The sequence below is a fragment of the Gymnogyps californianus genome, chromosome 3 (assembly GCF_018139145.2).
Source record: "Gymnogyps californianus isolate 813 chromosome 3, ASM1813914v2, whole genome shotgun sequence".
NCBI classification, from domain to species: Eukaryota; Metazoa; Chordata; class Aves; order Accipitriformes; family Cathartidae; genus Gymnogyps; species Gymnogyps californianus.
Genome location: NC_059473.1, coordinates 25397807 through 25422117, shown reverse-complemented (window position 1 = coordinate 25422117; position 24311 = coordinate 25397807). Strand labels below are relative to the sequence as shown.

At 42.7% G+C, this 24311-nt stretch overlaps 1 protein-coding gene across 4 annotated transcripts; it reads right to left on the bottom strand.

The window, feature by feature from the left end:
• Window positions 1-645: 645 nt before the first annotated feature.
• On the bottom strand, window positions 646-22976 carry PACC1 (proton activated chloride channel 1). Of its 4 annotated transcripts, none has more exons than XM_050894113.1 (8): window positions 22899-22976; window positions 18782-18878; window positions 16986-17195; window positions 14746-14900; window positions 13090-13232; window positions 6537-6681; window positions 3188-3292; window positions 646-1373 (listed from the first exon to the last, which is right to left on the bottom strand). In XM_050894113.1, exons 1-8 carry the CDS (start codon window positions 22932-22934, stop codon window positions 1212-1214), a joined length of 1053 nt encoding a protein of 350 aa, XP_050750070.1. In that variant the 5' UTR covers window positions 22935-22976; the 3' UTR covers window positions 646-1211. The 4 variants fall into 4 exon arrangements, with proteins under 4 accessions (XP_050750070.1, XP_050750073.1, XP_050750071.1 ...); XM_050894116.1 differs by having other exon boundaries at window positions 16986-17087; XM_050894114.1 differs by having other exon boundaries at window positions 18782-18941; window positions 22899-22964.
• Between the last annotated feature and the right edge of the window lie 1335 nt (window positions 22977-24311).

Genomic DNA, 24311 nt, shown 5'->3' with positions numbered 1-24311 from the left:
CTACAATGAGTTGTTGCTCCCTTGTTTGAGGCTGTGTTTGGTCAATGCAGTGCCTTGGTTTGCTCTGGAAATCAGCTGAAAGTAGTAAATTTTGTTCCAAAATGCTTCCTTAGAAAGCAAAAGAAAGATTAAGGGGGTACTTTTGATACGCTTACTACTATGGTACCACTCTTAGTAGAGGATGGAAGCAGCAAAATATCCTTTCCTTGCCCCAACGCCTTCAGAGCAAACACACAGTGGTGCACTGCTGCCCTGTAGCCTCTACAGCTCTGAGTTAGGCATCTAGACTAATAAGGGACTTATAAGGAAGAAAAAGACTACACCACCACAGCAGAGTTAGCACGCATTCTCTATATAATAGAGAATCACATTTAAATGCCAGGCTGCTGAAAGACTATTTTTCACTTCCTTAGCAAAGACTGGGGGAAAGAGGGATGAGCAACAGCCTGAGACAGACTTTGAACTCTGTCTCAGCTCAGATGCCCAGATATTGCGTTGTCTGAGTTTACTTTGAGTTGGACTGATCAGGAATAGATTTTTGTTTCTCACCTTATCCTTTTGCAGTAATACTCCTGCCTGGACTACCTCCTGTAAAGCTCCAGCTGAATCTGAGAGCAGGTAGTTTCAATGAACATACACAATATATTATTTGAAGTATTTTTTAATATTAAAGTCACTATACTTTAAATCAAAAATGACACGTAATAGGATTCCAGTGTATTCTGTTTTAATACATACTTTGGAGAGGGGAGGCCAGACTGTTTTTTTGAGTGCTTTACCTTCCACTAAACACAGTCAAGGAAGTAAGTGCGTGCATTACGGCAGCAGATGCAGGCCGTAGCTCATGCAGAAGTTAAATGGCCTCCTGTTCCAAGCAGCATTCAAACACTGTCCATTTTTTTTAGAACTTAACCATGACAGTGTTGACTTTCTGAATATTAGGGAATTCTCTCCTTTCCCCCTGGTCCCCCCATATATTGAGGTAAGCTTGTTAAATTTGGAATAGAAAAGCATGAGTTTGTTAGACCTGTCCTAGAGTTAGCTCCTTTCTGAAGTTCAAAGGCCAGTTCGCTAGGCTGTTCCTCCAGCCATCATTTTTCTGGGTGAAAACATACCTGGTTTGCATCTTTAATCGCTGTATTGCTGATCGAAGTTTATCCCAGTTATTTTCTATCCCTTCCGCTATGAATAGTTAAAAGGCAGTCTTAGTCTCAGCTTATGTGGTTCATTACTTGACGCCTCCTCTTCAGATGTCTCTTTCGGATTTTGATCATCCACTTAACACTTAACTTGGCAAAGTCTGCTGCCTTAAACAGAGCCAAAAAGATACCACAAAGAAGAGCAATCATGTTCCAGGGATTTGCTGTGATGATCTGAAAGAGATTAAAAATATTATTCCCCTCATCTCACTCAGCATATATTACACCTATTCAATAACAAACAATTCCATTTTTCAAACTGAAGTGTTTTGCAGCATATTCCTTTACGCTGCAAAGGTGGCCTGTAGTGCCTTCTCCACGCATCTGCCTCCCACCATGGTTTTCTGATTCCTTCCATCAGGAAGAAAACACACTGTACTAGCTGCTAAATTCCTTTTAGACTATTTTCAGGATATTGAACTGTTTAAAACTTCAGAGATACAGTTAAATTGCTAATTTTAAGATTATAGATTAAGTTTACTATATTATTTAAAGATTTACAAAAATAGGCAGTCACATTAAAGAAGCTCTTCCAGAAGACAGAGCTAAAAGAAGCAACTACTGGAAAGCTTTAACAAGACAGCATTGTAATGCTAAACCAGCTTTTGACAGCAGCAACTGTTTCTGCAGACCTACACCAAGTATTTTATATTTCTATTTTTATCTACATTTGGTTCAAGAGTAGCTAAGTTTATTTATAGTTTGCAATTCTCCTCGCACCTCTAGGCACAGGGATGACTTCTAGGATCTCAGATGAAGCAAGCAGAGCTAGGCTTAGGCAGCAATAAAGTAGCACACAGCTTTGGGACTTGCCATGGATTCTGCAACTCTGACGGCCAGCATGAGCGCAGCGTCACTTGGTCACCACCCAAGCCAGAAGGTCTGACGCAGGCTTCCCGTATTTGTTAATCCTCCTAAAAGCAGCAGCGCTGGCTGCCAGTGTTTGTGAACTATGGCCTCTTCAGCCAGGAGGAAACAGGCACCCCCAAACCACTGGATCAAGGGCAGCTTGCAGCTCGAAGGCGGCAGAGGTGCGAACCCTGTCTGGCAGAGAGGAGCGAGAGGTGCCGGGAACAGGGCTGGGCTCTCAAGGCCACGGAGGCGCCTGCACTGAGGGTGCCTGGCCCCAGCACAGACACAACAGCAGGAACACAAAGGACCAACTACCCCATCCTGCCCCACACGGTCTGCATTCACACTCCGGTTTTGGGCAAGAAAACAAGATTTTGCTGGTGATGGACTTCTTTGGTTGTCAGGTAGGGCCATTTTAAATGCAAAATTTAAACGCATTGTCTCTGCACACTTTACCATTCTGCATTTTTCTGGGAGGGCAAATGTATCTGACCTTCTCCCCTAGAACACTAGGAAAACAAGATCTAGCTCACATGCTTAAAGCACATGTACCCGCAGTGCACACCTGCACACCTTTTAAGCACTCCAGGGACTGATGGTGGTCTTGTCTGGCACATCATACACCTCTGGCTGCAGCATATTGAGCCAAATTTTAAAGTGGTTTTTGTCCATTTGAATGCAGTACCAAATTCTATTCTAGTAACAGATAAAAAAATAAACTAGGCTATTTTCATTATTTTGAATTAAGCCTAGGTTTCTTGATTATCAGTTAATAAAAAAAGTAATTAAATCAGTTTATCCAAGCACACTTATTTATGCAAAAAGTTCAGCCTTGACCTGAAGCTACACTGTGCTTGAACACAGGGGATGCGCTGCTTCTTAGCTACGTGTACCTCTAGCTGCAAACGGAATGCCGCGTGTCACCACGCCAAGGAAAGGCATCGGATGGTCTGGACCTCCGCAGAGTATGCAGTACTGGGTATATGGAAGAGCCTAGACTGAAATTTCAGAAGTAACCTGACTCTTCCTCTGAATTTCTGCTTGGAGTGAGGTAACAAAGGCATGTGCATGCACACACAAATCATGAGCATGTACAGTCAGATGACGATTCAAAAAGGGACTAGCATGTTACTCACATCTTGAACAGTCTGTATAAAAGGATCTTTCCATTCGAATACCACAAAAAACAGCTGGTCACTTCTTGGTTTAGTTCTCTGGTCAATATAGTTAACCACGCTAGTCTGGGGAGAGGGGAAAAAAACCAAACGTGCAGGTTACTTTCTTCAGTGGTGTAATGAGTCTTCTGTGCAACAGAAAAGGCTGGTAAGAAGGTGAAAACAGCAGACTGTTTAGGGACTGCCAATTCAGCTGTCCTTTACCTGGAACAATAGGCTCCCAAAATAAGGAGAGGGCAGTTTCCTCTATGTGTCTCATGTTCATATTCTTTTCTTATTTCTCACTTAGTAAAACACTGCAATACCATTTTTACACTGGTAGCCAGGGCCTTTATTTTATTACATAGTTTTTCCCTTTCAAGGGGGGAAATTTCATTTACAAAATTAATTTACTTGGAGTAATACAGCATTTGGAGAGTTCTCATGAATGAATGCTAAATTATTACTTTTATTTACCAGAGAACTACATGATGGTGGCAGGAAGACTTTTTTTTGAAAAATCAGTTGTAAAATAAACGAGAAGATGCCAGCAAGTGCAGAATGAAAATGGAAGGGAAAGAAGCCTAGATATCAACAATTAAAACCATATTTCCCAGTACTGCCCATTAACTAGGTTACCATTTGAAACTAGCACTGACTGGCAGAGAGCTTTAGCACAATTCCACCAGGGTACAGTTTAGGATACCAGATCCATGTTACAGCCACATGAAACCATAGTCTTAAGAAACACAATCAGGGAAGTATTAAGACATCAGGCCTCAGAAAAACATTTATCTTGTCTTGTAACACACACCCCTAGCCCAGGGGGGAACTACACGGGGTTTGTACACAGGCAATAACAACACAGTTTGCACTAACCCCCCTGCTGCTAGGAGACAATATAAACTGCTCAAGAGCCAGACAGTTACCTAACAGGAAAGCACACTGGAGTTAGAGCTGCGCAAGTGATGGAAGGACTTCTCCCTTCTTCGGCCCTCAAAGGAGTATTTACATCTTGGTGTGTGCACAAGGGAGTACTACTGCTCTTCCTACATTAGTTTAATACTGTACTGGAAGTAATGAATCCAGCAGTGCTGTAACTGCATTTCAGGGTTGTGACAGGAACATGACACAGATGGAGGAAACTGCCCTTTCCATATTTTGGGAGCCTATTGTTCCAGGTAGAGGACGGCTAAATTGGAAGTCCCTAAACAGTCTGCTATTTTCACCTTCTTGCAAGCCTTTTCATTGTATGAGGGATGACCTCCTACAAAAACCTCCCATCTACCATGGCTTAGTTTCTTTACAAATACTTTAAGATTTCTATCAGTCTTCTCTACACACCCTGCCCTGACCAGATTTTAGGCTGCAAACACATAGAAGCAGGAGCTAGAACACTATGTATGTCCATTCAGAGCATATGGGAGCTTCACCACTTCATGTTTTCTGGTCAAACACCTTTGCTGCAGACTTACTTACCCTATACTTCTACAGCTCATTTACTTATTGCAGCGTACCATCACCCCAACTACACTCAGTCAAGAAAACTGCACAGCAGGAAACAAACAGTACACAAAGCTAAATGAAGGCAATGGGAAAGGAAGAAAAGACAAAGTAATGACTACTGGGCTAGCTAGCAGACTGACTGTGCTATTTGACCTAGTATTTGTATCCATCTTTCTGGTATGCCATCTCCCAGTTTTAGATTTGAAAGGCTAATGGACATCCTTATGCGATTTGAGCAGATGTTGTACTGTCAAGCAAAGCAAGGGCAATTTATGTCTGAGCTATTTCAACTTCTACTGTATTATTAATAGGGACATGAAACCCAAAATTCACATTTGCACTGATTCCTATTTCCTAGGTTTTATTAAAAACAAACCAACCCACCCACAAAACAACAAAAAAAACCCCACACAGTGTTCACCTACCCAGATGATCAGAGAGTCCACAACTGCTGGACTAAATGGATGTTTATGGTCACAAAAAGCTCAGCTTTTTCTGAGTTTGAGTCAGCCTTTTGTTTCCACGTTGAGACATGTTAGACTTGGGCACACAAAGGAGGACTTTCAAAAATCCTACACTTGGTAAGTACCAAATGACAAGTGATACAGAGCTGTAGGTGACGAAGGACAGACAGACAACTGCTGTTAGTACTTACAAGGCAGCAGCTGACTGATGCATTCTTTCCTCTCCTCCAAACTAAGGCATTAGTTTGGGACTTGCGTGACTCTGGGATTTGCCTCCTGTCCTCCTCCAGTGGAGCAGGAGGGTAGCCACCTCACAGTCACAGCTCTGCTCTTCCCTTAAGACTTTGCCACATAATGCCCTAACTGTGATAACTAAAGACAGGAGGAAGATCCTGCTTCATTTTGATCTCCACAAAGTACTCTTTCCAAGTGTACCATGGACTAAGAGAAAACGTAGTCTCTGAAAGACACACTCTCTAGAAAGGACTGCTCTTAAAATTCTCATTTCTCACCACCGATGAGACGCTTCCTCTCCAACCAACACTGGGAGCAAGATAACAAACTCAAAACACAATTATTTTCCTGTCCTTTAGTGTGAACAGAACAGGAATGAAAGTCAAACTCATTTCACCTCTAGCTAAGTTTGCATCTTCCACCTGCATATTTTCTAGTTCTAAATGACGCAAGAAGTTAAGTTACTCCATGTTTCTAAGGATACTCAACAGCTAAAAATCCCAAACCCAAACAAAAAGCAGACATGAGAATGCTACAAAGGATACAAGGCTTGTGTTTACCTCTTCATCCTAACATCAGCCCTTGTGGTAACCTAAACAATACCTCCTTCCAATACTAGCTATTATTTAGACAATTCCTTTGGCAATTGTTCCCCACCTTGAACTAAAGGTAGCTGTGTTAATATTTCTATGTCGGTCTCTTCGGACCCTTACCTGAGACTACAGGTGTCACTTAAAACACATTCAAGGCCTGGATTTTCTGGCCTCCCCATTAGGAGATGTTTTCCTGAGATGTGTCACTAGGCCATACCAACAGCCGAGCACATCAAGACATTTACACTTCTACAGAACCTCTCCATGTTAAGAAAGAATGCAAGTAACTGTACAGCCAAAACTGCTCAGTGGCAAGTGGCATAATGGATGCAATAAAACAAAAAACGAGCTCCTGATGTTTCACTTACTTAACCAACCAACCCACCCACCCTTCTTCCAACTCATATTGCTATTTGCCCCAAGAACTGGTTCTGTTGGCCAGTTATCATTAAAACCATGGCAGTAACTAGTTCTTAATAAACAAAGAGGTCCCAAAACACTCTGAGTTTTGGTTTTTGTTTGTTTTTTTTTTACCTCTTGTTTGAATTCAACAGTCTCACTACCATCTTCTTCTTTTGTTTTCACCAAGGACATCTTGACCCAAGTTCGAAAGCCTCCGGAAAACTTCCAGCTGGAGTATGAACTTTCACAGTCCTTCATGAATTCTGCTTTTTCTGGACTAAAGGAAAAAGACCATTACTTTACTGACCAAACTCAGAGCGGTATCTGAGCACTGTAGACAGGAGAATGTCAGACCTACAGGCACTTCAAAATGCGTTCACAATTCCTCTTCTGTTTCAGCTGCTAAAATTCAGCATATCTAAAACATTGTGAGTAGTGATGTTTTGATTAATGGTAGCACTTGTGCTCATGTGTTCTTAACTGCAGAAGACTTACCTGGTGCCCTACCACGCTAGAGTTCCGCCTGCCCCTAGGGATCGTTCTGCCTTATAGGGGAGCTTCGTTCTGCTCATCTGTCATCTCTGGGACAGAAAGGAGCAGAGCCAGGACCCCAGGAAACAACTCGCCACAATGCTAGGAAGCAAGAGATGGAAGGAACAGCCTAGAGGCAGGGCCGGCTGCTTCACCCCATTTCTGGGATGCAAATAAACTGGTTGCAATGCAGACGTACTTAAATGCTTTGAAATTTACATTCAGTGTATTCCTATTATTTTGGCAACACTATACCTTTGGTGTAAGGCTCCCACCTGCAATAACATGGCTGTTTTCCCAATATGCAACCACAGATTTTTGTAGCCCTAGAATAGCAGGATTGCTTTGTGTCTTTTTTTTAATACTGTGACCATAAGCCATTTTAAGGCTCCCAATACCCCTCGTGCTGCAAGTGATAAAGAGGTAGCTCTAAGGCATATCTGGTCTCCATCCTTTCGCCATCAACTGCACAGGACACAGTGAATTAACCATGCTATTTACTTGGAGCTCCTCAGTACTGTGATTTTAGCCACTTTCATGTCATCTCTATGAAATAAGCCTGGCCCTGCAGCTGCTTTTTCAACAAGGTTTCATTTGAAATCAAGGGGTAAACCACTGTGATGAGTCATGAATCATTAAAGCACAGACTGCTGGTTTTTACTAAAGATAGATTTCAGGTTGCAGAGATATGTCAGGGTATGCTGGTCCTTAAGACAAGGGAAAGGGAAAGGGGTTTGACTTGAATTAAATCCATCTTCCTAGGTGAAGGGAAAGTATACTTGGCATGTATGGCAGAGGGTGCGCATGACTAAGTCTGTTGGGAGATTAAGGTATTTTGGTCTTTCAGGAGAAAGATGCAAAGAAGTAAAGAAGAAAAGCACAGCTGAAGAAGCAAGCTCTTGTCCCAGAGAACGGACCAATCAGGAAGATTTGTCCTGTACCAGCACTGACTGGATTTGCACTTTTCCTGTCTTTTTCCTTAGTTTTCAGAATCAGGGCTCCTTTTCTTCCTACAAACCAAGATGCCTTGTCTACAAGGCAGCAAAAGCACGCACTGATAAAAAGAGTATCATACTGATGGCTACTCTGTACTACGCTGCCTGCTCAGCCTTAATAGATGAATATGCACACGTTTGTAGGAAGGCAAAACCTAGCAAAGCCACTGCTCTTAAGTCAGGGCTTCAGGTGATGGGCTCAAACACAGAACTCCATTGTGCATACAAACAGAAAGGAGAAGCGTTTCTGGAAAGAAAAACTAACACGCTTTGCTACCCATCAAGACAGATGATATTCCAAGAGTGTTTTAGCACGTTAGGAATATCTTTATCTATTTGTAACATTAGGTGCTTGTTTAGTGATCCCAACAGGATGGCAGTGCACCTCTAACCCCCACAAGGAAGACGTGGGCAAAGCATAAGAACAAAGCTGACTGCTCCTCACCATACAAACCAGTGACATAGGGAGACCTAATCTGACAATGACTTCTTCCCCCTTCGGTATGTGGGTACGGCAGCAGCTGATGGGACAGTATGGAAGAACATGGTGCTTTGCCACTCAGAGGAACATACATAATTAGCACTCTGCCAGCCAGTCATATGCCTAATGCCTCGCTAAATACAGCATCCTAGAAAAGCTTTCCAAACCAACATGGAAAATTGAGGCAGGAAGTTATGACACAGAGCTGAACGTTACAGCCACAACTTACATGGTAAGCAGACAGCAGTAGTATACTTTGCCTTCGACAGTAATTGTAGGCTTGAAAAAAGAAGATTAATAATATCTTAGGAGAAGCTGCGGAGAAGCGATCTGAGAAGGCATCTCCTTGCATGTGCCCATAATCCAGACCACTGCCACAGAGTCAGGAAAAAAAGAGGGGGCGGGGGGAGGGAGCAGGGGGAGCAGAGCAGAGGGGCACAAGCTTTGCACAAATGATAGCAGAGGGCAAATAACGCAGCTTAAAAACCACATACAACTAAGTGAACACAAGACAGGCAAGGGATTTTAAGTTGAAGAACAATTCTCCAGGCAGTTTCTTTTAATTCCCTGTTCACCGCAAAGACAGACAACCTACAAAGGCTGTGCTTTTTTTTTTTTCTGTTTTTTTTTCCTGTTTTTTTTTTTTCCTTTTTTCGTTCAGTAAGTTCTTCTGCCTATTACACTGTCCTTTAGATGTATGGTAGGATTCCCAGAATACTCTGCACCAGGCTCTCCCAGGACATTAATGGTACCTCAAGACCATGCAAAAATTCCTACATCACAGCAGAGAAAGAGAAGTGCAAGAGGCCACTGTCTCACTCAGGTGAGCTACAAAGCTCTGGTCTCCTCTCAGCCAATGGTCTCTGGTAAACACTGACAGTTCAAATCACTAGCAGGGAGCCCACTGCCCCAGCACAGACTGATCAACGTCAGACCACGAGAGATTGTATTTGTTCCAACTGCGGGAGTTGCTAACGTAATTCTGGACTGGGCTGTAGCGCTGCCGTGGATCCTTCTAACACCAATCTCTATGGACCAACCCACAAGAGCCAGAGGCAGCTTAGGACATCCCGCCAGCAGATTCCAACACAACAGCAAGGGCCAAACCCACAGATGGGTCAAACCCAATTTGTGTTTATTGCTTTTGGTTCTCCCTAGACTGGGAAACTCTCAGACAGCCATGAGATCTCATAAAGGGTCAGATGGTGTGGTACCAAAAGTCTCGACCCTTCTATGTTATAATTTATTTTTCTGCACGCAACAATCCAGCCCAGAGATATGAACATGGAGCTCTGTTTAGACTCTTAAATAATCTCTGATCTGTTCAGACTGGTATTCATCATTTCACATGACTGTAAGTTATTTTACATGCTACGCTAACAATAGTTTTGTCAGTAATATGTTCAGAGGATTTTCTTCTTAAACCCATCTATTATACTAATGATAGTTCAGGAAAGGAACTTGTATTTTTAGCTACATTTTTTGGTAATTTGCAAGGGTTTCATTATTTCCTTCCCTCCAATTAATATGGTACAGACAGCAGCTGCCACCATCTTAAAAAAAAAAAAAAAAGAGAGAGAGAGAGAGAGAGAGAGAGAAGAAAAAAGCCAGTGACAGTATCCCTCCAACTCACAGGCCAACAATAGCACACAGTTCAGCAGTGTTCTGTGAAGGCCAGAACAAAACTAGCAAGCAGTGCCAGTTTCATGTAGTCCGTCGATCCAATTTTAACAGAAGAGCTGCAGAGAATAAAACCCTTGACAGAAACAACTGGACCTTACTTGAGTCCTCACCACTTGCTATGCCTGAAAAAACCTCTTAAAGACACAAGTCTCTAGATGCCATTGTTATTATTGCTTATGGCTGATGCTTGCAGCAGCCTTCACCGATACGATTATTGCTATTTAAAGCAAAAGCGAGCTGCGCATAATACTGTCTACACAGACACTGTGGTGTAGATACAGCAGGACACTTCTCACCAATTTCAAGGGGTTTTGGATTGTGATTTAAAATGATGGAATACCCTACACATATATTTTACAGCAGTCTGCCTGCCCAGCCCAACCTAAGCTGTTCGCAGCCATGGCAAAAAACTGTAAAGGTAATTAGGGTATCTCATGAGTTTTAGCATATATCTCAGCATCTTTGATAACACTTCACATGAATTGCTGGACACAGCGCTAATAATATGCCCTCATAACCAATAAGTGAGACACTTTGTCAGCAAAAGTAGTTAACAGCGGCCAGTAATTTAGAGGCCATATGGAAGGACACGCAACAGTTTCTACAGATATCTTAGTCCAGACTTCCCATCAACTAAATTTAGCATCCGCTGATGAACCAGAAATCATTTCTATTTTCTCTTCTGCTGGAAGTTGGACAGAACAAGTACATTCCACATATGCATGCAATTTCACATGCACTTCATAGTCAGAAGAAAACGTAACTTTCAACCTGCCCTGAGCCTGTCCAGTTCATGCCCCAGGATGCCAGGACAGCAATACACAATAGTGAGCAAGACAAGCCATACAATTTGTACCAAGCTTTGGAGGATGCTATAAAAGAGACAGTACTGGCCTCTTGCGCACAACTGGTTCTCTTACTGTATTTCACCTAGACATGCAGATCATTTACTACTAAGTTTAAAGGCCTACATACCTTTGCCAATTTTACCATTATCTAGGTTAGTTCAAAACCAGTTTTACTCACATTCCTAGTACCTGCTGTAAATGGGCACAAAGGATGCACCCCAAACAGACACCACCATTCCCTACCTTTTCACTTTGCTCCAAACATAACCCAGTCTCAGCCTTCACTCTCACAGCTTCAGTTCTGGTGCCTTCTAACACCGAGACAAGGCAGCTTCTCTAGGAACACAGCGACACTTCCCCATCTCTTCGGGGATCGATTCTGCCATCTAACCGGTTTGACCTGGCAAACCTGGAGGCAGGAGGTTGCAATCCAGGTTTCTCCCAGGCAGCTTACAGATGATTCTTACTGATTCATCTACACTGGCACAAACACAGCCTTGAAGCTAGGACCTTTGCAATACTGCTTATTGCTGTTTTGGACATCTAACCTGCCCTTGTACAACATGTGGCACAAGCGTTTGGGGCAGCAGCATGCAGACTTGCAACCTGCTTGCAGAAATACTGCCAACTTAAGTAGGACAGACATGTTTTAAGCTATTTTAAAGAGTTGTTTCTTCCCAAGTTATCTGCAAATTGATACAATAAGCACAGAAATGTGGCTTCCAAGACGTGAGTATGCACAGACCAAGTTGTGTCTTGGTAAGTTGGCTCATTCTGCAAAGAGCCAGGAATCAGATGCAACACAACTGTGCCTTCTGCTCTGTGTTTCACAAGTGGCGGTCTCAGACAGTGCTTGTGTCTTGCAGTATGCAAACAGCTATGCACCTTGCTGGAATCAGTCCCACTGTAAATACCGCTAACTGTGGCATAAGCCACAAAAACTGAGAAAAAAAAACACAGAAGGAACAAGTAGCACCTTTTACATCACTACTCTTTAACTGGTATTTTCTCACCCTAAAAAATCAATGCCTAAAATACCTGCAACATTAACATTTTATGAGGTGTTTTAGCACAGTTACAGAAAGTACTTAGTGACTTAAGATCTCTCCTTCATTGAAGTAGAAATGCTTTGTAAAAAGCAAATTCAGGTAATTGGTCTTTGGCCACTCAGAGATACCAATTCCAGTCTTTGCTCCATCTGAAAAACACCAGTATGATCATGTCCAAGCCTCCAAGAATGCTTTGTTACCATAAAATCTGTTACTTCTCTTCCCCTCCCTCACCTAATTTTGTTCTGCATACGGCCTTTATCCCCTGTCCCTTTTTCACTGACCATCTGACTATTACCAAATTAAGACGTTCTATTAGGTCTCACTGTGACTAATATCTCTTGTCTAGCTTTTACTCTGGATCACAGAGAGAAGAACAGAACCTGAATTTAAATTAAAGCAAAAATTAAACAGTTAAGTATGGAATTTATTCTCACAAGGTGGGAAAAATGGTGGGGCTTTCCAGAAAGTTCAAGATAGGATTAATTCCACTCCTGTTAAAATTAGAAGAAGGTTGATTAGTCACTCCAATGGCATCAATGTCAAACCAATACGAAGCAATTTTGAAAACCCCATCTATGAAATTACATCATTCTGTAGAATCTTACATAAAGCTAGTAATACAACGAAATATAGTCAATCTTTCAACGAAATCACAACAAATCAATCCAGGGATCTGATCTTTACAGTAATTGCCTTTTTAAAAAAAAAAAAAAAAAAAAAAAAAAAAAAAGGTACAGAAACATTAGTGTTCTCAGTGCACTTCCTGAGCACACTGCCCAGGACAGCACACTTCCTGATCACGCACAGCAGCAGAGAGCGGTGAGCCAGCACAAACTTCAAACTTTTAGAAAGTGCAACAACAAAAGGCTGAAGCATAGCTGAAGGGCAGTTTTCGTCACTGAAAAAGTCCTCAATTCATCTTCTAAAAAGTAAGATTAGTAACCTAAGACATGAAAGACCATCAACATAACCCAAACGTTAAAAAAAAAAAAATAATGAGAATGTAAAAGCCTGTCTGATTTTTACTTTAAAAGCCCTGCTTTCACTAGCGTTGTAGCAAGTTCAATGCAGTTACGGGCTCATCCCTTTACATACCTGTTGATGAACTCTTGGAAAGAAGAAAACAGAAGGTAGTCAATGGCACTAAAATCTTGGTCTGTTCCATTTAAATGAAACTGCAAAAACACCAGTTCCTTTTTCTTCACATCACGAGGGCCTTGAACAACCAAAGCATACTTCTGTAAGCAAACAGAGAGATGGTGAGAGTAGCAAAGGAATCCTCATTTTCTGTTCATGAATTTGCCATCTGTCACTAATACTCTATAGAAATCTAATACACACCGAGATTTTCTTGGCCGCTATTAAGTATACTTCTATTAAAATATCTAACAAGAATGCCAATTGAATCCCTCCTTTTAGTTTAAAAATGAAGTCTTTACATCAAGATTTTGTGTTTTTCTAAGAAATCTGCTTTAGTTCTATCATAGTCCTTTGGGTTCCTGTGGAATACCAGTCAAGGCCCTGCAACCTGCATTCTGCAGGACAATCAAAACTGTTTTGAGCATTGAAGTCTAGGAACTTTCAGCTCTTGACATGAAACAAGTTAATGTGGAGTCTGATGTGGAGAACATCAGGCTTCTCCTTGAGAAAGAGGAACAGTTTCGCAGCCCCCAACACCTCAAGTAAGCTGCTGAAAGGAAAAAAAACCAACAAAAAAATGCTAGCAGGCAGAATACAACTTAAAGTAACGCAGGCATTATATTGAACAGCAAGCTGTTGCTTGCAAAAGGACTCAGCCAGTTTGAACAGGGCTCTACATGGGTCAGAGGTCTCTGCCTCAGTGCCTCTCCATTCCACTGCAGCATAGCTTGGATCACTACATTCCACTTGGATCAGCAAGCTTCTAAATGAATCTACCATGCAGCACAAAATGCAGGTTCTTAGTTTGTTAAAACATGCAAAAAGAGCATATTAGTGGCAGAAATTAAATTAGACTTGCACCTAGAATATTACTTTCAAATATACTAAGGAGCTGCTTCCCAGAAAGAAATGGTGACTAGATGAAAGGCAAAACATGAAGAGGAAAAAAGCTGACCAGACAGGTACCTGGATAGTTTGTTTGTTCACGTTTAGTTTCCTTAAAAACAATCTGAGCAATCACTTTAGATACAAATGACCATATTTAATACTTTAGTTTTTGAACATTTATTTATACAGAAGCTAGATTCCCTGCAGTTTTAAGGGCAATTTAAGACAATCACTCAATGTACCCATCTTATTGGCTCACAGCATTTCACTGTAATGAAATGTCTGATGCCTAGTTAAGAATTTTCCAAGTGTGACAAAAATATTATGTAATTCCCAGCAAACATACAAAAAGAGATAAGCTATTCAGCTTTAATGGAATAACTGCTACTGCTTTCAATCAAAGCTAGATTTACTATATCAAGCAGTATGCTTGCCAGTTCATTTAGGAGAGGAATGAAGCGAGAGTTTCATTGTGAAAAATTACTTATTTTATCCCATTCAGGTTTTCATGCTGCACACACCCACATGACAGCTGATCTTCCATAACACATATACACACTGACTGGGGTCTTTTACATTTCTGAAAACAAAAGGACAGATGGCTTGAAAAAAAACTAGAAGCAAGGATTTTTTGCAGCACTTAGTAAATATTTTTACTTTCAAATACCATCACGAGCAGAAACCCCCCACTGAATAAGCTTTGTTCTATTAGATTATTATTACCATAGTTTGATTAGTAAAAGGATCTGTGTAGTTGATTCTCTGAGTGGTGCATTCAATGTCTCCTGGCTGACCTGGATTTATCAGAGGCGGAATGTGATCATAGTAATGATGCTTGCAGCTAAGCAGCCGAGCCTTGCCTGGGTAAAAGGCAATACCTGTTTTGGGAGGAAAAAAAACATTGAAGAGAGCTAATTTCTTTCCCAAGTACATAGATTTTCATTCTGGGATTTAATGCCACAGGATACTGAGCTATCCTCAAGATCCAGCAAAACAATCAAATTAAGCCACACGCTTCAGCATTTTTCTGGAGCAGGACAAAAGTGCCAGCTCCATCAGGACAGAATCCCTGCAATACACTGAAAAAAAATCAGGGTTCATATTCTGTTACAACAGTTCAAGGTTCACAGAAGCTACTAAGTTTCCCTAGTCTTCCCACAAGCCTGCAGCTAATACATCAGTCCTTCTCGCCCCAAATGAAATGCGTAAAGTAAGTTAGGAGACTACTGAAGTCAAACAGGACACGTAGCACTTCAGCATGTACGTGTTTTCAGATATTATCATTTAACATGTCAAATTTTAATTGGAAATAATGTATGTACTATACATGACAGAAAGTTCACTGGCTGATCTAATAAAAGTGAAAAGATGCTCTTCAGAACCTCTAGCATCTTCTGTTCACTGATTACAATGTCATGATAAAAATCAAAGCCATCAAACAAGTACTAACTGTTATCATCTCTTATTACTTACATCATTGGGTAGGCAGGCCACTACTTCACCTGTATGGAAATTCATATATACCATAAACGTACCATTTCAGACCAACAGCATGCATTAAAAGAACCTGAGTCACCTCAGCTGTAGAAGGCTAGCAAAATACAAGGCCCAAAACCAAAAATCCTGTTACACCACATATGCCACATTTATTATGGGAAACAAGCTTGCTTGAAGATAATCTAGACCAGCTACCAAAAAAAAGTATGACTTGAGTTATTAGATATGATTAACTCACACAACTGAGATGATCTGTCCACCAAAATGCGAGATGGCAAAGCAGTCAGCATATATCAGTCTAAAAATGCTTTATCCCTTTCTTCAGCGCTCCATGCTTGCAACTTGCCATCTCATCACTTTAATAGAGCAATGAAGTAAAGGGCTACGTTAATTTAGTTTCTCTGATCTGGCAGGGATCCCTGACAATACTTTTGGATTTATATGTATGTTGCTCTGCTTCTTTAAATGACATTTTCTTCTTGTTGCTGTACGAAAAGCTCAAGTGGAAAGGAAAAAAAAAAAAAACCAAAAGGAAAAGTCTGCTCCTACAGTCAGATCCGTATGGTCCAAATGCAAGGACCTGCTTACAGAGCTGAGCCTAACTGACCATACAGAAAAATAACTACAGAAATAATGGCAACAACTTGAAACACTCACCTTTCAGCCACAATTACTGGAGTGGTTATTTGTAAAATGTGGTAACACTTCAAATAAAAGTGTTATTTTTAAATTGGAAACTGACCTATGACTGTTTGAGCTGCATTTGCTACCACAGCTCTATTTATGAATGGTTACTGGACAATTTGGAAAAAAAAAAAAAAAAAGCAATGATAGAACTCACTATTCAAAAATGCTTCTGTGGCATAATCCCTCCTGCAAACTGCAACAGTTTTCTGATGCCACACTGCATTTTTATGCCAACATTGTTACCTGCAGTCACATCACATTTTCATTGCCTACCGATGTAATACCAAGTTGTAAACAATGCAGAACAGAAGCAGAAAGTGGCATTGTGGTTATTTTGTGGTTGGTTTGAGAAATTCACCTTCTTTACTGTCAACAGCATCTCACTGTCCAGTGCAGCACTGAGGTCCTGATACACATCCTATGTGCTACCCTGTTTGAACGATACAGTTTGGGGAATATTTCCATAAGGAATTATCTTCTTTCCCCAAAAGAGGACTCATTCTAGTGTCTGAAAACACTCCTTATCTATCAAATGTTGCATAATGCTCCACAGCTACTGGCATTCATGCTATTGGCATGAAAGCTCCCAAAAACTCCCGTACAATATTAACATTTCCGTGCAAAGTCAAGAAAACATAGATTAAAAAAGAGGAAGTGAAAGACCTGCGTCAAAGCATTATGTGCACTCTGGGCCCTGGAGAATCAACACCAAAAATTTAAAACAATCTAAGATAAATGTGAACAACAACTTAACCCATTTTGTTTGTTACCATTCTTACCAGGTGCATCGTACAAGGACACTTCCTTGTAAGAGACAGACATCACTGGGTGCTTGAGCTTCTCCCTGAAGTCACTGATGGTTTGGTAGACAAGGAACACAGCTACAGCCATGAGCAGCAGATAAATAAACAGGAGAATTACTGAAAAAACATTCTTTAGGCAGGTCTTGCTGAAACGCAAAGAAGGTGCAGTGGTACCCAGTTCACTATCTGGAACCAAACAGAATAGGGATTAGGACTTTAAAATACAGATATTTGGGCTGAACTTATGTAGTGTTCATTTAAAGATCAATCACTTGAGAGGAAAGTAAGCCTCAAACTCAGCTTGATTTAAAAAACTACAAGTATTGCTGGTTTTGATGATCAGTCAGACAGATGCTTCCTTCTCAAGCATGAGGCATAATCATCCAAAGATTGTGCTTCTTTTCCGTATGTTGAAGTTGGCACTCTGTTTAAGGACATGGCAGGCAGGAAGCAAGGTTTATTTTCAAGAAGGACAACTCAGAAACAAAGTTCAAAGTTCGTAAGAAAAAAAAGTCTGTTGATGGTCAATCTCTCCTCCTGGAAAAAACAACTCCTTTCCCCCCTTCCAGTCTGAAGTGATTCTTACACACTCAGCATATGCATCAGCAGAGAGATGTAATATTCTAATGCTCTTACACAGCTATCTGCATTGCATCTCCACCATGGTACAAGTCACTAGATATTTGCTGCCCTCTCATTTTTGGACTCTAGTTCGTAACTCCTTGTGCATACTACATAAACCTTCACAAAAGGATTCTTCCAGTTACAGCTAGAAAAAGACCGACTCAATTCTCTCACAGTCTCCTTGCCTTCAAAGCTTATTCTCTGAAGATCTTCACACTAGTCTCACTTGTACACAGACACTGCTTTTCCCAAACTCCTTGCATTCGCCATTTCTTTTGGCAATACTTGTAAGGAAAAAGTTTGTGTACTCTTCAGTTACACATCATGTTTTGATCATGAGCGATATATAGCTGAACACACAAAAGGAGCATTAAAACCCAACACAGGAAAGGAGATAAGTAGGCATATTTTACAGTGACTCTTCTCTGCGGTGTAATTTAATGAGTCAGGCCCTCTCAGGCCATGCCACACTCTGCCCTTCAACTATAATAGCATGGTTTGGTGTTTGTTCCTCACCACAGCAAACACTAGCCTTTTAGTAAATCCTGTTGAACACATAACCTCTTACAAAGGTCCATGGTCACACACATGTTCCCAAGTTACGTGCCAGGAGATGGCAGCCAAGGAAATTAGGACATTAATATGCATAAAATTGCACTATTGAAACAAGTATGTCTTGAACAGCTGCAAAGCACTTAAGCGACACTCATTTCAGGTTGGCTTACCTAATGCCTACATCTGAGCTGCAATAAGCCCATTTAACACTGCCCCGCACCCTCCAAAAGCAGGTCCAAACAGTCTAACTAAAATCTGTTTAAAAGCACATCTGTTCAATATCGGATCTTGCTCATGTAAATCTGGCACAGGCTTTGCTTGCAAGCCACTGCCATCACAGACACTGCAACTCAGGTAAGATACAACATAAAGGAAGATGAGATACTAAGCTATCTCAGAACCAGATGTGCTGAATCTTCTTTGATTGAGCACAGTTCATGACAAATAAATGTTCTCATCTCAATCCTTAGAAAAACTCCCTGGCTCTCCATCAGTACTTATTCCCCAAAATAAGTAAAATCCAACCAAACCCATACACAGAAGCAGCTTATCAGGCACTTAAAATTGGTAATATCTGGGTCAATAGTTCTCACCTGGTAAAATAACAGAGCTGGCATCTTCATGAACTTCCATTTCTCCTTCTCTCTCATCTGTTGGGTTTTCAGATACTCGCTCCACATCTTCACTCAGCTGTGTAGTTAAAACAGTGGTTCAATTTCCAAACATGCTCTCAACTTGCAATTGCTGGAATTTCTATGGTACAAATAAAAGAGGCTCCAACTAACCAAACACACAAAAAGATGCTCCCAGTCCAAGAGCACTCAACATCTGTTCCACTTGTTCACAAGATAAGAACCACATTTATGTAGACCTACAGCTAAAAATTAAATGACTTGCACGCTGCAAAAAGAGAAAGACGGCACGTTAAATTTAACCTACTTCTATCCTGCTGCTTCAACAATAACATCACCTTTTCTTTCAAGATCAAAGTAATTGTTTCCCTGGCAGCTCCAGCTCACTTTAAACCTCCAATTAGGACAATGCCCTCTGAAATAAGCAGGAACTTCGTTCTGCCACTCAAGAACATATTTTTAGGCATAAACAAACCACGGCACATACCAGCAAACAGAGCATTAGCACTTCTTAATAAAGAGGTGCGAAAAGAGCGATTTGCATTTTGACAGGTATTAGGGCAAGTAACTCAAATACAGTCTCAGCCACATAGGTAGGTGGGTCATTACGAGACAACAGTCAAACATCCCTACATTTCTGGTACTTATTTGAGCTCACTGTACACATTATTATATATTAGTGGTTATGCAACTAATTAGTCTTCCAGTGTTTCTAAAACAGCAACAGAGACCAGATGTTTTCTTGTTTTGCTATTCAGAGCTCTGCGTCCAAACTGCCAAGACACTTCTGTCAAAGTCAGAAGCTTGTCACATCAGATAGGCATCACATGAGATCGTGAAGCATTAGACTTTTTATATATACATAAAGTATCTCCTGTATGTTTTCCAAATTTCTTTCGTGGCAGGGACTGACATACAAACTGCAGCAAGGCAAACCGGGGCATAAGCTTGCAGCACATCATGTTACTGTTGCACAGTAACTGTCCAAGCTAAACACTCAGCATCACATACCTAATTAGGTAAGGAAGATTAGCTTTGTTCCTATTTCAAGGAAAATGGGGGCACAGTTAATGCAGCAGCCATACTGAATGCTATTAAACTTTACACCCCCAACTTACTCAACAGTAACACGCATGTATCCATAAGGAAGTGCTTTTACTTCACCCAACTTTAATTCAGTATTGAAATCATCATTATACCATTAACAGATCATCATTTGCACTTATTAGGAAAGAGTCCACTCATTTTACGTCTTCGAAGTCTGACGTAAAGTCTCCATCACCTCCTGCTGTATTTCTGTATTCATTTCCACCATGAAAGCAGTTACCCAGTTGTTTGTAAATGCTTTGCACATAAATAAAGCATGATTTCCCATGGTGCAAGGCATGGAGTGAATAGGTAACTAATAGGCCAAACTCAGCTCACTTGCAGGAGACTTCCCAGGGTCCAACCGAAGATACTTTTTTTCAATTATCTTCATAAAATAAGGGAAAATCAACACTCCTTTTGTAGAAACACACCAGTTCTGTTTGTTTACCTGACCCAAAGTAAGCTATTCTGACACAAGAAGAGTATTCACTGAACCTCTTGTACTGGTTAAGCTAAATCAGCTAAGAAGCCAGTTCAAATTATACTGATGCGAATTCCTTATACCAGAGCTGATCCAAAAAGTTTAATGTAAGTTACAAAGTCACTGCAGTTTCTCAGCTGACTCCTACACCTCTCTGGTTCAGCCATGGTTCCCCAGGTATACGCACCTCATCGACTGAGGTTATGTAGAGGGTAAGCGAAGTCTATTCCTGATAGCAAGGAGATCCCAACGCAAGTTTAAACAAGAACACAATACACAACATTTCTTATCCTCTCAAGAGGACCTACAGCAACTCTTCAACAGGTAGGAGAAGAGAAGAAAAACTCAGAAAATGTAACCTTTCAGCATGCCTTAGAAACAAAACAAAAAAAACAAACAATATGCAACTATGTTTTCTTATCTCTTCTCCTCACAAGGCAGATACAACCTTATAAGCTTTTCACACATAAAACCAGTGAAGGACAGCTAGTCAAAAGCAGGAGTGCTAACACTGCCTCAGGTGCAGTGAGTAGGTTGAGCTGATGTGTAAGACTCCCTAAAAACAACTAATTTCACTGCAAATCCTGAACACCTGACTTGACAAGAGGTGAACTTACATAAACCCACTGAGGCCAAGAGCCTAGCGCTGTTCATGGCTCAGCCACCGCATTCTGAGCATACAGCACAGCACACTGATTCTACAAGGCACAGCAGCACAGACCTAGAAACCCACCAACTCACAGACATATTGAGCTACAGTCTCCTACTGACTGGGAAGCCAGCACAGCATTACTGCATGACAGCCGATTCTAGTTTCTTCACACTTGACAGAATAGCCAAATCAAGGCAAATGACAACAGTGAACCTCGCGTACGCCAACTGTGTTCACTCTCACAGGCCAGCTCTTCCTACATCTTATTCTTGATAAAGAGGCGAAGCACGATGCTAATGCAGAAGGAACACAAACCTGCAGGGCAGTTAAGCTTGCAATAGGATGCAGAGATAGGATAGGATGTCAAGAGCAGGAAGGGCATGAAACAGACCTTTGTTCAGCATTCCTCTGGGCTCAGCACGTACAGCTGAGTGAGAAACAACTGCAGGAGCCTGCCCGTGACCTGGCAGTTCCTTTTCAGTCCTGCACACAGAAAAGCACTGAACAAACAGAAGCTCAGAAAAGGCAATTCCAGACATCTGAGCATCCCTGCTAGGGGCAGGAGCATCACAGACTGCCCCAGGTGCCGGAGAGGGGATGGAAACACAGCCGCTGCACTTACACACCATCTAGACTTGCGCCACAGAGTTTGGCACAATCCCAAACATACAGAGCAGTGTCAGTGGTGGCTGATACACAAGGCAGAAACGTAACATCCATAGTCCAGTCCATACTTCAGGCATCAATGTGACTTCATTAACTCTCTCAAGTACCTCCCCTACATACAAGCTCTTACAGGAGTTAATTTCATCCTGATAATCATGGGATAAAACCTTCCTACTGGATAAAACCCTCTTAAATAAAAGGAGAACTTGTCCATACAGGTCTTTTGCTGGTCCACTGATTCATCACCTTCCAATGCCTTCTAGCCTGGCACGAAAACCAGAAGCTGAAACTAAACAGACAATGCTAAACTAAATTAGAATGTATTAAAACAGAGCCCCAACCTACCCATCACATGCAGAGGAAGGCAAACATCTGCATTCCTTTTGCCTCCAAGATGCAAACAAAAGTGCCCTGCTGCAAGTCTCCACCGCTGCTGAACTTGGCACAAATAGCTTTTATCTCTAGTATGAGAGATAGGAAGGAGCAAGGAATTCCGGTTGCTCGAGCCTGTACATTGATATGCAAACTAGGCGCTGCCTCGGGCTCTTGGCAGGATGATAACGGGGCCTTCAGTTTCGTATGTGAGAGCTCTGGTACCGAAGTCGCTTCTCACGCCCGACAGACCATCTCCTTGTTATGAAAGCCCCAGTTACAGAGCTCAACCGGCCAGCTGTACCTAGCTCATACACTTAAAAGAACTGCTGCCGATTATTTTAACCACGTTGAAAGGTAAAACATTAAATTAAGTGCACCCAAAACACCCGTTTCTTTCTGGCGAGTGTAGATGCAACCTGACATCCCAGTTACCCAGCACTAAGAAGGCGGGCTAGGGGCAGCACCAGGCAGGTGAAGGCACACGGCCTCACGGCGACACCCACCCGGCTCGGCCGCGCCTCAGCAGATGCAGACAGGCCAGAAGGGGCAAGTTAAGCTGCGGAGGGCTCCGTGCGGCAGGCGACCCGCTTCGCCAGGGCTCCCCGCCCCCGGCAGCGACGCGGCCAGCCCTGCCGAGCCGCAGAGCCAGAGAGCGGAGCCGAACTGAGCTCACGGCGACAGCGCTGAGTGTAACCGCTTGGCAAGCGGCAAGCCCCGGGTCGGGCATCACCGCCGGGGGGGGTTGCTCCGGCCCCTCCCGGCGAGCTGGGGCCCGCCGCCCACTAGCCCTGCCCCGGCCCCGGCCCCCCCCATACCTCCTGGTAGGATGCGGAGACCTCTGGTCTTAGCATGGCATCGGCGGGGGACCCGCCGCGGGGGCCGGGAAGCAGCCCAGCCGCACCGCACGGGACGGCGGCACCGCGGGCGGGGCGAGCCGAGCTGAGCCGAGCCGCCCTGCCCGGGCAGGGCCACGCAGGCGCCGGGACCCCCCACCCACCCGCCGGCTGCTTCCCGCCCCGGCGCCGTGGCCTCGCCACAGCGGCGCGGGGGCTGCTGGGAGGCGTAGTCCGGCGCGAGCCGCTGTAACGGCCGCCGGGCGACCGTTGATGCCGGGCTGCGGGGAAGGGGCCGGGCAGCGGGAAGCTACGTGCCGCTGAGCTCGGACCTCACCTCAGCGCCAGGCAGCGAGGAGGCCCTTGGCGTGCCGGGGGTCGCCGGCAGCCGCCCCGGCGGTAACCACCCTCGTTTTCCACGTCCAGGCTGTAGGGGACGGAGCTTTAAAACGCACCAGATGCTACAAGGCTTGTAACGCCATCGAGGAATTGGGTTTTGTTTCAGCTTCCAGAGCTCGCTTAGCAATTTCTGCCGAGCTCTCTTGCTCTAGGCAGCGTAAAGCCGGCCAACGCAGCGTGGTTGCTCATCGCACGCATAAGCGGTTTTTTTGTAAGGTTCATAGGAACGTTTCTCTGTACTGAGAACACAGAATTGTACTGTGTAGTGACAGGGAAACTAGTCTTTTCTACACCACACCCTTCACAACACAAACTCTCCTATGCGAGACTGAACTAGATTGGAAAAGAAATTTAAAACAATTTTGCCAGCTGTCCCCAAGATGCACACAATATTACTTTTTTTTTATTTTTTTTTTTGCTGCTTAAGGCTGCTAGCAGAACACCAAAACAACAGACTCACTTGGCAGCCAGACAAAACTTCTGCAGGGCTCCTACGAAGACTCACCCACGCTGCGCCAGCAGAGGAGCGGCAGCAATGGGGCGCTCCGGGAAGATAAAAGCCAAAATCACGTAAGTGCTGACTCATGAGCCATCCGTCCACAAATACCTACGCAGCTATTTTTCTTCCCCAGCATGGAAGTAATTGTTAATGTTTCATCATCAAGAAAAAGCATGCACAACATTTCTTGCATTGAGATGCAATGCTGTAGTGGAGTCCCTGCTCACTAGATCATTTCCCTATGCCTACGACCCACACCTAGTAAGTTAATAACCAAGGTTTGACGTCCTTTGACAATGACAATCCTAATGTACAGCTTCTCCTTTCAGAAAGAAAATATTTTAGTACTTGTTATTCATTTTTCAGATGTCTGTGGTTCAAAGGCAGGTTGTAACCCCCAAATCAGTAACACTTCAGACAGATGTTGGCTAGTATTCAGCACTTGCAGCCCTCCCCTGGGGAGACGCTAATAAATAATTATTTCAGAATAGAAGGTA

Coding starts and splice junctions, on each gene's coding strand:
- PACC1 (XM_050894113.1), bottom strand. CDS start 22,934: ATGCTAAGACCAGAGGTCTCCGCATCCTACCAGGAG. Junction 17,196..18,781: donor CAGCTCTGTTATTTTACCAG/GTGAGAACTATT, acceptor GTTTGGTTCCAG/ATAGTGAACTGGGTACCACT. Junction 3,293..6,536: donor CTGTTGAATTCAAACAAGAG/GTAAAAAAAAAA, acceptor CCCTCTCCCCAG/ACTAGCGTGGTTAACTATAT.